The sequence below is a fragment of the Quercus lobata genome, chromosome 7 (assembly GCF_001633185.2).
Source record: "Quercus lobata isolate SW786 chromosome 7, ValleyOak3.0 Primary Assembly, whole genome shotgun sequence".
Classification (NCBI taxonomy): domain Eukaryota; kingdom Viridiplantae; phylum Streptophyta; class Magnoliopsida; order Fagales; family Fagaceae; genus Quercus; species Quercus lobata.
The window spans coordinates 45,769,036-45,784,342 of record NC_044910.1 but is presented as its reverse complement, the minus strand read 5'-3'; the positions used below and the strand labels follow the sequence as shown (position 1 = coordinate 45,784,342).

Genomic DNA, 15,307 nt, shown 5'->3' with positions numbered 1-15,307 from the left:
TTCGTTTATATCTACTATTTTACACACATATATCCATAATTGATACAAAAATGTTTACATTTTAACACGTAAAAATGTATGTAAAAAAAGATATGTGAAATAGTAAAAACCCTCATTTTTAAATATATGCATTTGTGTGTGCTTACACCTTGAAAAAGGCTACGCAGATCCCTAGCACAACTTAATACTAATTTTATCAAATTCTTTAACTATATGGTTCAAGTAGTTAATTAACTGATTTAATGGATAACATGAACACAACCATAAACCTGCAATCACCCACAACAAATGCACACTAACAACCAATATATTGACGAAAATAAAACCTGCATAGGAAAAACTCCATTAGACCATGTTCTAAAATTGAATCCACTATGAAAATAGTTGTGATACAATACTACTTACAAGATCTACCAAATGAGTAAGAGATTTGTATTAGAGCTCCCTGCTCTTGACATCTAGGTTATGCAAGTCAATTGCCAACATCAAATTCCAATCTCTTAGATATTTCAAGGCTACTTGAAGATTTGATGTTTGCCTCTACGGTTTCTAGCAACAATCAAATGCACTCATGAATTATCAAGGTGTTTGGATGGAATCTCATCTCAAAACATTGTGAACGTTAGTCACTATACATTTATCCACGTACTACATTGTGAACGTTAAATTGTATATTTGATCCTCAAAACATTTATCCAATTACCCCCATGAATTTTATCCTTTAAAAGGTTTTATTTTAGACTTCTTAGTCACTATACTTTTATATTTGTTTTTAAAAAGTCTTAATCATCAATTATCTGATGGAAAAACTTTAACAAAGTATCAAGTGAGAAGGTTTGCTCAAGAGAAGTGTCCAGTTAGATCATAGAAGTCAGGCGAAGTTTCTCTTTAACCAATTTAAGGATGAATGAGTCTCATCTATCTGGTGAAACCGTTAGCTTTTTAGCTTTAGTCTCTGTCATGGACTTAGTCATTTTACTTTTGTTGTTCACTTTTGTGAACTTAGTCATCCACTTTTGTGAACTTTAAGCTGTAGATTTGTAAAATAGAAACTTCAGCAATTTTTGAATAAACCCCTCTTATTGCCATGCATTTGTAAATAAAAGTAGTTCTAAAACCAAATCCTGCCCTTTGGGCTTAAAATGAAAAAGAGGTATTGTTGCAAAAAACTAAAGTAAATGATAAAACTGAGGAGTAAGACTAAAATTTGCTGAAATGTAAATAAAAAAGGTTGGTCTTCATGTTGCCGCTTCTACTGGTAATACTTTCGTAAGTGCTCGGTGTTCCATGGATGTGGCAGCTTCTGTCCATCTAACGTCTCCAGGTGGTAAGTGCCTTTCCTCTGTCATGACGTAACTCGGTAAGGTCCTTCCCAATTGGGGCCGAGCTTCCCTTGGGTAGGGTCTCTAGCAGCGCCCATGACCTTTCTAAGAACGAGATCTCCAACTTAGAAGTCTCTGTGTCGGACCCGAGAGTTGTAGTGTTTAGCCATGTGGTCTTGGTACCTAGCGAGCCTTTGTTCTGTCGCCGCCCTGATCTCGTCCACTAGGTCAAGTTGTAGTCGCATTGCCTCGTCATTCTTGTTCTCGTCATGGTTGTGCACCCTGTAGCTCGTGAGCCCAACTTCAGCCGGGATGACTGTTTCGCTCTCGTACGTTAGTCGGAACGGTGTCTCTCCTGTAGGTGTCCTTGCCATCGTCCTGTATGCCCATAGTATGCTTGGCAATTCTTCAGGCCATATACCCTTTGCCCCCTCGAGCCGAGTCTTGATAATCTTGAGTAAGGATTGGTTCGTGACTTCGACCTGGCCATTAGCTTGAGGGTGGGTGGGGGAGGAGTAGTGGTTCTTTATTCCTAACTACGAGCAAAAATCCCGGAAGGAGTCGTTGTCGAATTGCCTCCCGTTATCCGAGACAAAGACTCTAGGAATGCCAAACCTGCATATGATGCATCTCCAGACAAAACTTCGTACGTTCTTCTTCGTAATGGGGGCTAAAGCTTCAGCTTCCACCCACTTTGTAAAGTAGTCAATGCCCACTACCAGGAACTTCAGCTGTCGCACTGCTGTAGGGAATGGTCCCATAATATCTAATCCCCACTAAGCGAACGGCCATGGGGCCGTCATCAGGGTCAGCTCTTCGGTTGGTTGTCTAATAATATTGCTGAATCTTTAGCATTTGTCACAGGTCTTAACATAAGCCTCGGCGTCCTCTGCATGGTGGGCCAATAGTACCCTGCTCGCACAAGCTTGTGCACCAATGACCTTGACCCTGAATGGTTTCCGCAGATTCCCTCGTGTACCTCTCTCATGACGTAGTCTGCCTCTTCCGTACCCAAGCATCTCAGATATGGACGGGAGAAGCCTCTTTTGTACAGGACGTCTTTTATCAAGACGAATCTTGCCGCCTGGACCTTCAGCTTTCTTGCAGCCTCTTTTCCGTCTGGCAATACCTCGTTCTTTAAGTATGAAATTAACAGTGTGGTCCAGCTACTGTCAGAGCCTATTTCCTGTACATTGCTGGAATCTATTAGTGGAGAAAGCTGAAAAAAAGAGAGTACATTACCAGGGATGATCATATGTTCTACTGAAGCGGCCTTTGCGAGGCGATCGGCTGGCTTGTTTTCTCCTCTGGGGATTTGGACGATTTTGGCCTCTAGGTCATCTACTCTTGCCCTTACTTGATCAAGGTACCTCTTCATCCTTTCGCCCTTGCACTCGTAGTCTCCATTTACTTGGTTAGCAATGACCTGAGAGTCGCAGTAAACGACTACCCTTGCGGCTCCTGCTGCTTTGGCGAGGTCGAGACCTGCTACTAACGCTTCATACTCTGATTCATTGTTGGTAGCAGGAAAGTCGAGACGGACCATACATTCAAATGTATCTTCTTCGGGCGATAGTAGTACGATGCCAACCCCTCCAGCTTGTCTGTTGGATGATCCGTCCGTATATATGCTCCAATGAGGGGACTCTTCTGCCCCCTTGTCTTCGTCATGAGTGAATTCTGCTATGAAGTCTGCGACGATCTGCCTTTTGATGGCGGTCCATGGGCGGTACTGGATATCAAACTTGCTCAACTTTATAGCCCATAACGCTAGTCGACCTGCAGCTTGATTGCTCATCGCCCGTCGCAAGGGCTTGTCGGTCAGGACGTTCACCGTATGGGCTTGAAAGTACGGCTTGAGCTTGTAAGCCACCGTAACTAATGCAAAGGCAAGTTTTTCCATAGGTGGGTATCTTTCTTCAGCACCGCAAAGCGCTCGGCTCGCATAGTATACGGGCTTTTGTACTCTTTCTTCTTCTCTGACTAAGGCAGCACTGACGGCTACGGGGGAGACTGCTAGATAAAGGAAAAGTTCTTCTCCTAGCTGCGATGGACTCAGTAGTGGCGGGGACGAGAGATAAGCCTTCAACTCCTCGAATGCCTGCTGACATTCGGTAGTCCACTCGAATGATCTCTTCAGCGTGCGGAAGAAGGGCAAGCACTTGTCCGTCGCCCTCGACACGAACCTATTCAGTGCTGCTATTTTTCCGTTGAGGCTTTGTACCTCCTTCACATTTCTCGGTGGTGCCATCTCCATAATGGCTCGAATTTTGTCCGGGTTGGCCTCGATCCTCCTTTGGGACACCATAAATCCTAGGAATTTCCCCGCCGTCACCCCAAAGGCGCACCTTCCCGGATTGAGCTTCATGTTGTAAGAGCGAAGGGTGTCGAATGTTTCTTTGAGATCTTCCAAGTGATCTTCCTCCCTTCGGATTTTTACTAGCATGTCATCCACGTAGACTTGGACATTCCTCCTAATTTGTTGCGCGAACATTTTGTTCATAAGCCTTTGGTACGTTGCGCCCGCGTTCTTCAGGCCGAATAGCATTACTTTGTAACAGAAGAGGCCTTGACTAGTTACGAATGAAGTTTTCTCCTGATCAGTTTCATGCATTCGGATTTGGTTGTAACCCGAGAAAGCGTCCATGAAACTTAGCAGCTGGTGCCGAGCCGTTGAGTCTACTAGGACGTCGACCCTTGGGAGGGGATAGCCGTCTTTGGGGCAGGCTTTGTTAAGGTCGGTGAAGTCCACGCACATCCACCACTTCCCGTTAGTTTTCTTAACCATTACTACGTTCGCCAGCCAATTGGGGTAGTAAACTTCCCTAATGAAACTTGCCTCTTGTAGTTTGCAGACTTTTTCCGCTATGGCTTGATCTCGCTCTAGGGCGAAAACTCTCTTCTTCTGTCGGATGGGTGGAAAAGAGGGCGATACATTCAACCTGTGTACCATGACTGAAGGATCTATTCCTGGCATGTCGTCATAACTCCAGACGAATACGTCTTGATTGCTCCTGAGAAAGGTTATGAGCTCTTGACGGATCGCGGGGTTAGCGAGGGTTCCAATTTTGGTTGTTCGGTCAGGATCGGAACTGTCAAGAGGTATCTCTTCTAGTTTCTCTACCAGCTTCATCACCGCTCGGTGCTCTTCTATATTCAAGGCCTGGACCTGATCCTCCATCTCCATCATGGCGACATAGCATTCACGCGTGGCCATCTGACTTCCGCGCAGCTCCCCTACTCCATAGTCGGAAGGGAACTTAATCATCAGGTGGTAAGTTGAAGTTATCGCCTTCCACGAATTGAGCGTGGGTCTTCCGAGGATAGCATTGTAGGCAGACGAGCAATCGACCACTAAGAATGTTACGTCTTTGATTATCTGCTGGGGGTAATCGCCTACTACTACGGACAATGTGACCGTGCCTAGGGGGAATACCCGGCTCCCTCCAAAACCAACGAGCGGAGCATTTGTCGGAATCTATCGCTCTTTGTCGATCCTCATCTGCTGGAACGTCGGGTAGTATAGAATATCTGCTGAACTGTCGTTGTCGACCAACACCCGGTGCATGTTGTAGTCTTCTACCCGTAAGCTGACGACGAGCGCATCGTCATGTGGGTGGTGAAGGCGTCGCGCGTCCTCTTCTGAGAACCCGATAATGGGGCCTTCTCTCCGTGCTATCTTTGGCACGGCCCCCGTCAACTGAACATTTTGTACCATCCTAAGGTAGGTTTTGTGGGCCTTTTTGGACGACCCGATGGCAGCCATTCCTCTTACGATCATCCTTATGTCCCCTATCGGGGGTCTCGGTCACTCATTATCCCGTCGGGGGTGTTGGTCTTGTGGGGGTGGATCTGTTTTCTCCTTGCTAACGAACTTCTGCAGTTTTCCTTGTTTGATAAGGGCCTCGATCTGCTACTTTAGGTCATAGCAATCGGCCGTGTCGTGACCATGGTCACGGTGGAAGCGGCAATATTTATCCCTAGACCATTTGTTGGGATCACTCTTCAGCTTTCCAGGGAACATCAGGGCCTCCTCGTCCTTGATTTGCATTAGGACTTGATCTATCGGGGCGGTCAACGGGGTGAAGCTTGTGAATCTTCCCCCCAGGGGCTTAGGGCGTCTCTCATCCCTTCGGTCTCCCGTCCTTACTTTCTTCCGGCCTTGGTCCTGACGGGTGTCTTCCTGCCTTTCTCTTTTCTTGGGCCTCTCTTCTCGGGCCAACAGCGCGTCTTCGGCGTTCATATACTTAGTGGCCCTGTAAAGCACTTCCGACATGGTCTTCGGGTTGTTTTTGTACAGGGAGAACAAAAACTTACCCTTCTTTAGTCCATTCATGAATACTGCTACAAGTATCTTGTCGTCGGCTTCGTCGATCGGGAGTGCCTCCTTATTGAAGCGAGATATGTAGGCCCTCAACGTTTCCTCCTCTCGTTGCTTGATACTCATCAAGCAAGTCGTAGACTTCTTGTATCGATGTCCTCCGATGAAGTGTGCAGTAAATTGAGCGCTTAGCTCCTTGAAGGTGCTGATGGAGTTGGGTGTCAGCCGGCTAAACCAAATTCTTGCTGTACCCTTCAACGTCATAGGGAAGGCCCTACACATGATCACGTCTACCACTCCTTGAAGGTGTATCAGGGTCTTAAAGGTCTCTAGGTGGTCCAGCGGGTCCCTGACTCCGTCATAACTATCTATCTGTGGCATGCAGAACTTACTTGGCAGGGGGAAAGAGTTGATGGGCGCGGTGAACGGTGAGTCAGTTCGGTTAACAAGGTCGTCAAGATCGCTGGACACTCGTCCCTTGAGAGCGTTCATCATAACTTCCATTTGTTCCTTCATCGCCTGCATCTCTGCGATGATAGGTGGTGGAGTCGTATCTGCGAGGGAAGGGAGGCTCACGTTTTGACGCTCTGGTCTGCTTGGGGCGTTACTGGCCTGGGGTCCCTCTTGATTCCTTCTGTCAGCGCTAGTTCCTTCTTGATCTGCTCCTTGGTTGTCCGGTGCTGTGTTTTTCTGGCGCAGCTGCTCTTCTAGGTCGCGATTTTGCCTAGTGAGGCGTTCCACTGCAGCGGCAAGAGTTTTAACTTGCTTCTCGAGGGCGATCATGGGTGGTTCCTCTTCTTGAATATCGTTAATGGTTGCCATTGAGCGAGTGAGCACCATGCAACTTTTGTCCGAGAAGCGGTAATATGACTTACACTACACGTTCCCCACAGACGGCGCCAACTGATGATGCCGAAAATATCACCAGTAAGCCACATGGTCTTCGCACACTCGAAACAACACCTGAACAGCAAAAAGAAAAGGCCTAGCAGAGAGTACCGGTGTGGTACCGGCCAAATACCCTCCGAAGGTCAAGTCAGAACTATTCTTACAACTCTAGAGTGCTAGAACGAGTAAATTATGCGTACCTTGGTTTGTGAGGGTGCTTGGGTTTTTATAGTAGTAGGGGTTGACCCCTTTTCCTTAGAGTAGAAGTCTTTTCCTTATAGGAGTCTTCTTGGGCGTATTTTGTGGGATCCTTTCCATATAGGAATCCCTCTTAAGTTTCTCAAAACGTGGAGGGCAAGTCATTTCCTTACACACGCAAACGTGATTGGCAAGCAATCTTTGACTAATGCTGTCAGCTTACACTATGCCTTCAGTCTTAATCCCGTCAGTTTCAGGATCCCTTCAGTTTTATGATCCCGTCAACCTTAGGGTGTGCCTTGCCGGTGCTTCTCCCTACAAATCTCTTCCATCGACAGTCATCAAATGAGGGCTGACGACTTAGTTGTTTCCTGTCACCTATAAACCGTCGGCTTATCTTTTTGTGATTAATCTCTTTTTTTATCCTCATCATAACCAAAACTGATTTTTTTTATTGTGGTCGTTTACTACGTTAGCAATTTCCAAATACAAAGGGATCAAATACATAGTTTACCCAAAACTATATGTACTAATAGTTGCTTCCTCTTTTATATAGAGGGAATCACGTGGCACATGAAAAGGGTGAGTCAGTTTCCATTACATTATAAATTTTCAACTTTTTTCACGAAAAAAACTTAGGTATTCCCAAAGTAGCAGGGCTCTCACAAAGGGGATGGGCCTCATACGTGGGTCCCATTATGGAGCCCACCCCCTTTCTGAGACCTCAGAGCACTACTCGAGACTACTTCAGAATTTCCCATTTTCATGGTAAAGAAAACACACCAAGTCTAGTGATGTTTCCGGGATATATTTTTAGGTGGGTTAGTAAGAAGATGCATTTTGGGTAAAAAAAAGAGAGAGTGAATCTTGTGGTCTACGTGATTTCTTTATTACAAAATGATTCATAGTACGTACTAGTAAGAGGATAAAAGATGAGAAGTGTTACATCTATAATATTTTCACAACACTTTTCGAACACATTTTAGGTTATAAGTCATTATTAGTTCTAATTTAAACTATTATTGAAATTACTTTTTTCCTCGTTAATAATAGCTAGATACAATCTGCAACTTAGGCTTTATTATGGGCGCATTATAAACATAGCGTTTCTTATATAAAATAAATTATAAGTTCATTGCATATTATTTATTAATACGCTGAAGATAATAATTATTGTTGCTAAGATTAAATCTTGGAAATCATCTATTATTTTTTAAATACACTCAACATATAAATTATTGTTTTTAAGTGAACTCCAAGTGAGATCTAAATACAATAAACTTTTATGTATTAGTTTATTTCAAATTTGTTAAGATCTAAATGATATTTTTTAGATTTAAGATGAACAAATTTATACTTTTGTTGTTAGACTTACTATTTTTTCCCCCATATTTTAAATCAAATTGGTTTTATTTATTTATTTATTTTTTGTGTGGTTAAAAAGACTAAGATATTGTCAAGATGATCATATTCAAATTCATTTCAGCTAAGTTTTAAAAAAATTTAGGTTTAGGGGGTTCAAAATTTATTTTAGAAGGGTCAAATAAAAAAATTAAAAATTTATATATAAATATTTTTTTGGCCCAACTCAGGGAGTTCATTTGAACCCCTGGACTGTACCTAGAGCGGTCCATGACCAAGTCAATTATCAAATTCAATCCAATGACAAAAGAGGAAAAGAACAAAATCTTCCCAAATGTCTGACATCTCTGCTGCCCGTGAGTTTTTCATTAGGTGAAGAACACAAGAATAGGAACAAAGCCAAAGTCAAGCTGAGGAAAGGCTTTAGTTTATGGATTGAGACTTGAGAGAGAATCCCAGAAAAAGTTCATTGCAGATCCGGACTTTTTCTTTGAGCAAATGCCACCAGTAATTTCCACCATATAGGAAATGTTATTGCTATCACACTTTTCTGTTCTCTATTCTCCCACCAAGCTAGACCTGGTCTTTTTTTTGGGCTATGCGTAATCTTTCTTCCACCCATTACTGTCACGTTCGTCACTGCAACATCACAAGGTGGAAAATTCTCTTAAATGGAGTATTATTCAGATGCCCCCCTTTGCACGTATAGATTAAAGTAGTATACAATTTTTGACTCTTTAGAAAAGAATTATTATAAAATCCTCTGGATTATTCATATAGCAGTATTACGAATTAAGACTGACATTGAGACTCGTGTTGAGGGCAACAGCAACGTCATACACTGTTGTTAGAGATATATTAAATTAATAGTATAGATCCAAACTCAATTTTACTTTGTGCAAGTCAAATTTTTTACTTCTATTAAAATAAAGTGATATTTTAAATTAAAGCAAACATGCATGAAAGAAATGAACAAATAAAATCTTTAAACATTTACGTTTAAAATAATTTAGGAACTCACCCTAATTTTATTTTTATTTTTTAAAAATGAATGAATAGAAGAGGAAGAAATTTATAGAAAAAAGTTTAACTTCAAACTGAATTAGAACTATTTTCTTTAAACTTACTAGGTAGTTAATGAAAAAAAAATTCATATGTAGTTTTAGTCACATAATTTTAAATGAATTTTGTTAATATTAATTATGCTACTTATTTAAATAATTCATATAATTTTAGTCTCATAAACCGTGTACATAAAAATAAAAATCAAATCTAAATGGTGGGTAAAGACTAGAAATGTCCATAACCTTAACCTGCCCTCAATTGTTAATGTTAGTTATGCTACTTATTTAAAGAATGATAAAGTTTAGCTACAAAATTGGTTATAACCCAAAGTTACAACTTTACTCAATAAAATAAGTATTACTACATATTTTGAAAATCTAACCGTTGAATTGCATTTTCTTTACGATCTTAATACACATGTCAAATTTTGTGTTAATCGGATATTATTTACTATATGATCTATGAGCTTATATTTTATGCATAGTTTTAAACTACAAAAACTTGCAATTTAAACAATTTATTAATGACATAGCTATTGATCTTTAATTTTCTAAAAATTTTGCAAGTATGAAGTATATAAGAAAAAGATGTAATCCAATGGTGGATTTGTTAAAATTCATATCCAATAAAAAGATATTGAATAAGGTTGTAGCTTAAAACTACAATCAATTTTGTAACTTAAAATTTGTCTTTTAAAGAATAAATATAGTTGGATGACTTAGGTCTGGTTAATGTATGCCTTTAGGGTACACATTAATCATCAATTTTAAGAAGTTTTTTATGAGAAAGTGAAAAAGGTGTCAAAAAAAAGTTAATCACTTTTTAGTTTTCAAATAAAATTTTTTCTAAAATGGCTTACTCATATATGGTTTTATTACTTCATATTGTTTTAGTCTTATAAACCTTAAAAAAAAAGTCTCAAAAAGAGAATAAATTGGGTCAGGAGTTGGCGTAAAAGGTGTGTTTTACGCCAGTCAATCCTGACCCACCACGTCACCGATTTTTTTTTTTTTTTTTTTTTTTTTTTTTTTTAGCCAAAAAGATTAAGCCTTAAGCCTCTCTCCCTCTCCCTCTCCCTCTCTTTCTCTTCTCTCCTCACCCGATCTCTTCATCTTTGAATCAAACCCACGACCTCCATGGCCGGAGCTTTAGAGTTCAATACAAGCCACCAACACCACTGCCATGGTCGAAACTCTATGGTTCAACCAATAGCTGCCACCGTGAGCCACGCTGGGGTGGCCCTATTTTCCCTCAGCTTCTCTCTCTATCTCTATTTCTCTTTTTGTTTTTATTTTTTTGTTGTTGTTCTTCGATTTATGGCCAAAAGTTTCTCTTTTTATTGCCTGCATGTTTGTGGGTTTGGGGATTTGGTTTCATTTTGGGGTTTAATGATTTGGAAAAAGAAGGGATTTTGATTTGGGTTCAGGGGGTGTAAGAAAGAAAGGATTTTTGTTTCGAGTTTTGGGTGTTCAAAAGGTTGGATTTTTGGCTTGGGTGTGGCTATGTTTTTGCGTTGGGATTTTGGGGCTACAGGTTTTCTATGGCTGGATGTGTGTGCGCTGTGTTTTATGTAATGCTTGTGATGTGTGAACACGAGTAAAATCAACACATGAACACATCACGCACAGTAGTTGCTCACGGCAGCGACTATTGGTTGGACTGTGGAGTTTTAGCCATGGCAATGGTGTTGGTGGCTTGTGTTGAGCTTTGAAGCTCCGACCACGGAGGTTGTGGGTTTGATTCAGAGATGGAGAGATTGGGTGAGGAGAGAAGAGAAAGAAAGGGAGAGACGCTTAAGGCTTAAGGCCCGTTTGGTATGTGTGTTTAAACAACAATTTTCAGTTTTTTTAGAAATACGTGTGGATAAAAAAATGTGTAGAAATACGTGTAATATTGTTTAAAAAGGGAAAACATGTGTTTGAACTTGCATATTGAACAGGGTTTTAATCTTTTTTTCTATATAAAAAAAAAGTTGGTGACATGACAGGTCAGGAATGGCGGGTGTAAAACACATTTTTTACGCCAGCCCTGACTCAATTTATTCTCTTAAACAAAAATCAAATCTAATCGTGGATAAAGACTAAAGAGAAAAGTCCAATTTCATCAAAATAAAAAATAAAATAAAAAAGGGGAAAAGTCCATAGCATTTAGATGATTATCTCTGTATTCGTCCGACGTGACAGTCACATTTCGTGTTCGTCACTGCTCGCGACTTCACTGAATCAGTCAGAAAAGGTCCTATACTCCTATCAGTGAAGTACCATATAAAGGGTAGCTCGGTGAACACATATAGATAACATTCAGCATCAGATTAGAAAGAACTTAAAACTGAAACCTCGGAACTCTCTGAACAACAACAAAAAAGAAAAAACATCATCAATGGCAGCTGCGTAAGTGTCTAGGAATTTGAAATCACCAAGAATTCTCTGTTTTCTCAACTGTCTTTTTTTGGTTGTTATTCTTTTGGGGTTCTCTGAATTTTGTCGTAATTAAGAATAAGATTGTTTACTAACGTTGTTATGTGTTGTGCAGGACCGTGAACGAGCTTCGTCCCGCCGTCTTGGATGCCACTTCTGAACCCCCTCCTCTCTTCGATGGAACCACAAGGTTTCACTCTTCAGTCTTCAGTCCCTATTTTTTTTTGTTAATGTCTGTCACACACAGCCTCAGTGTATTCAATACACGATTTCACTTATAATTTTTTGAAAACGTGAAATTGTGTCTCAAAACAAAATTTCATAATTTATCTGAAATCGTGTTTAGATGATGCGGCAGTGTCACACAGAGCACACACTGGTATAATTAAGAACGATATTTTCTTTTCTTCTTCTTCTTTTATTTTTATTTTTATTTTGTTTTGTCCGATATTCACTGTCTTTAGTCTTTAATATGTCCTTAGTTTACGATTTTATACCTTGTATGCTAAAATGAAATTGGTCTTTTTCTTTTTTTGAAGGTTGTACATCACTTATACATGCCCACATGCACAGCGTGTGTGGATCCTCAGGAACTATAAGGTTATTTTCATCACTTTTTGTCCTCTTTGTTCTTATTTCTTAATTTGTTCGATACTGCGCCTTTTCAGCTTGTAATTTCAATTAAAAGACAGACCCTTTACCCCTTCTGTCCTTTTCCTCTTCTTGGTTTTTTTTTTTTTGGATTTAATATTTAAGTTGATGAATATTTTGAGCTGCAGGGATTACAAGACAAGATTAAATTAGTTGCAATTAACATTCAGAACAGGCCTGCCTGGTACAAAGAGAAAGTCTACCATGTAAACAAGGTGATATTCTTAAACGAAATATGTCTACCCAATGCATACTTCATTGAGCTAGTTGTTTGGATTTCTTGATTGATCATCAATTTTTTTTTCAAATTATCAGGTACCCTCGTTGGAACACAATGGCAAAGTCATTGGGGAGAGCCTTGATTTGCTTAAATATGTAGACAGCAACTTTGAAGGGCCTACTTTTCACCTCAATGTAAGATTTGCATAATTCCAAGTGCCCTTCAGAAAAGCTCTCTTCCTCTCTTGGAATTTTACTGAAGTTATGATATGACTGTAGGATCCTGCTAAAAAAGAGTTTGCTGAAGAATTGACAACCTACAGTGATACCTTCATCAAGATACTGTTCGCATCATTCAAAGGAGACACAATCAAAGAAGCTGGTAAGACTTAAAACTTGCTGACTCTCTTTGAGTCTTGACAGCATTTTGTATTGAAGCCAGGCTCACTAAAACCTTAAACTTGCATCAGGTCCTTGTTTTGACTACCTAGAGAATGCTCTTCATAAATTTAATGATGGGCCTTTCTTACTTGGCCATGACTTCAATATGGTAAGTTGACTTCTCAACTATGATTTTAGTCTTTCGTTGGTGCTGCGTTGCCTGCCTTTTTGTATTTATTGACCTTGGTACACTCTCCTTAAACATATTAAAGATTCAAATTTTATTTTACCTATGCTCTGGAAAATTATTATATAGTTTAGATGTAAATATGGGAAATGGAAACCAGTAATATGCATGATTATTAAACAATATTTTCTACAATTCCTCCTTTGATTTATGAGTGAAACTATGTGATCTTCAGGTGGACATAGTTTACATCACGTTTGTTGAGAAATCCCAAGACTTCCTTTCAGCAGTGTGGAATTATGACATAACGGCAGGAAGACCTAAACTTGCTAGGTGGATCGAGGTAAATTGAAATACGTATGATGTTTAGTTGCGCTTGCAAGCTCTAGTAATCTAAGATTTACAAACTGTAAGATTAATTATCTTCCTTATTTAGTTAGGAACAAAGTTTAACTACAAACTTAGTTGTAGTTAATGGTTATAACTCTCCTCGATATCTTTTTATTGGATGTAAATTTGAGAAATTCACTATTAGAACATAAAAAACATACAATCCAATTATCAGATTTTCAAATTCTATATATAGTCATGTTAATTTTTTTAGAGAGAATTGTAACCAAACTTTGTCCTTTAGCTAATAGCTAAATCTTTATGCAGTGAACATGCAAATGTTATATATTTTTCTTCACTTTAAATATGACTCTGAAGGAGGCATGAGTTACTATATGTATGAGAGTTCTTGGTTCTTGAATGGTAATTGTTGTTGTTAATCCTTGTGCAGGAGATAAACAAGATTGATGCTTATAAGTCAACAAAGACGGACCCCAAAGTGACCGTTGAATTTTTCACGTCCGTCTTTTTGGTACTAACCATTTACTCATTTAGTACATGGACTTATGAATTTGATTTTAAGCTTTTCCACTCTTATTTTCCGCAAGTGAATGCTTTTTACTAACCACTCTTTAATCTTATTTTCTTTCTCAGGCTAAGAATTGAACATACCAGCACAGTTCCTTTGGACTTTAATAAGTGAAATATGTGGCTGTCTTTTTTCTCTTTTTTTTTTGGTTGAAGAAATAAGTGGCTTTCTGCCTTTATGTAATGTTTCTTATTTAGTATATTATTATGTCTTAACGTTTGTACTTACTAGTTGAAGATATAGACAGCATCTGGTCAGCACGTATGGATTGCTTAAATAAATAGAACTCAGTTCGATTTAGTAGTCCTAAAAAATTATTGTTTATGTTTGGGAAAAATATTTTTTTGTACCTACTATTTTATACGCGTATTTACAATTGTTACATGAATGTTCACATTTTAACATTAAAAAAAAAAAGAAATTGTGAATGTGCGAGAATTAAAAGCCTTATGTTTAAATATATGCATTTTTGTGTGCTTACATCCTGAAAAAAAGGCTATGCAGATCCCTAGCATGCATGGCTTATTACTAATTTTATCAAATTCTTTAGCAATGGCTCAGTTAGTTAATTAACCAATTTCATGGATAATATGAACACAACAATAACCTAGCAGTCACCCACAACACGCGCACGCTAACAAGCGATATATTGACGAAGACAAAACCTGTAATGGGAAAAAATCTTTAAGATCACGTTCAAAAAATCCAATCCACTATGAATATAGTTGTAATACAATATTACTTAAAAAACCTCCAATACGAGTAAGGTATTCGTATTTGAGATCCTTGTTCCTGGCTTCATGGTAATGCAAGTCAATCGCCAATCACAAATCCGATCACTTGGATATTTCAAGGCCACTCGAAGATTTGATGGTTACTTTTGTGGTTTCCAGAAACAATCCAATGCATTCATGAATAATCAAGGTTTTTGGATGAAATCTCCTCTCAAATGTAATTCAATTTGGAGAGGATGGAAGTATGGTGGTGACAAGAATTTCTCTCTATGGTGATGGTCGGGTAGTCTAGATCTTCTTCCTTCTCTGAGATTAGAGGTTATTTTTTGTTCTTAGACAACTCTCAATTGAGGTTTGATTGGGTACATAAATAATTGGGAAAGTAAAAAACCGAAATTCCTGGGCCAATTCCCTCAACCAAGTTTCAAATGAATTTCAGGCAAATTGTTTTGTGTAACTAATTTTTAAATCTAACTCTCTTACTCATAATTTTTTCTGATACACTGAATATTGCTCAATTTAGATTCCTTTTGCAGCACTTGAACTCTTTTTTCTAAACTTGAGCCTCAATGACTTGATGAAATTACTATTGAAATATATGAAAATTTGCAATTAGAATAGAAACTTTTTAATACAGAATTTT

The 15,307-nt window shown here is 39.2% G+C and overlaps 1 protein-coding gene across 2 annotated transcripts; it reads left to right on the top strand.

Moving 5' to 3' along the window:
* The first annotated feature begins 11,344 nt into the window (after positions 1-11,344).
* Positions 11,345-14,258, top strand: LOC115953408 (glutathione S-transferase L3-like). 2 transcript variants are annotated; one of them, XM_031071046.1, is made up of 10 exons: positions 11,345-11,546; positions 11,689-11,763; positions 12,113-12,173; positions 12,353-12,439; positions 12,540-12,638; positions 12,723-12,825; positions 12,914-12,993; positions 13,247-13,354; positions 13,793-13,873; positions 13,996-14,258. In XM_031071046.1, exons 1-10 carry the CDS (start codon positions 11,536-11,538, stop codon positions 14,005-14,007), a joined length of 717 nt encoding a protein of 238 aa, XP_030926906.1. In that variant the 5' UTR covers positions 11,345-11,535; the 3' UTR covers positions 14,008-14,258. The 2 variants fall into 2 exon arrangements, with proteins under 2 accessions (XP_030926906.1, XP_030926905.1); XM_031071045.1 differs by having other exon boundaries at positions 13,993-14,258.
* Positions 14,259-15,307: the final 1,049 nt, after the last annotated feature.

Bases quoted from the DNA above. Each gene is read 5' to 3' on its own strand.
- LOC115953408 (XM_031071045.1), top strand. The intron at 12,639-12,722 runs GTAAGATTTGCA...ATATGACTGTAG, and splicing joins GGCCTACTTTTCACCTCAAT to GATCCTGCTAAAAAAGAGTT. The intron at 12,994-13,246 runs GTAAGTTGACTT...TGTGATCTTCAG, and splicing joins TTGGCCATGACTTCAATATG to GTGGACATAGTTTACATCAC.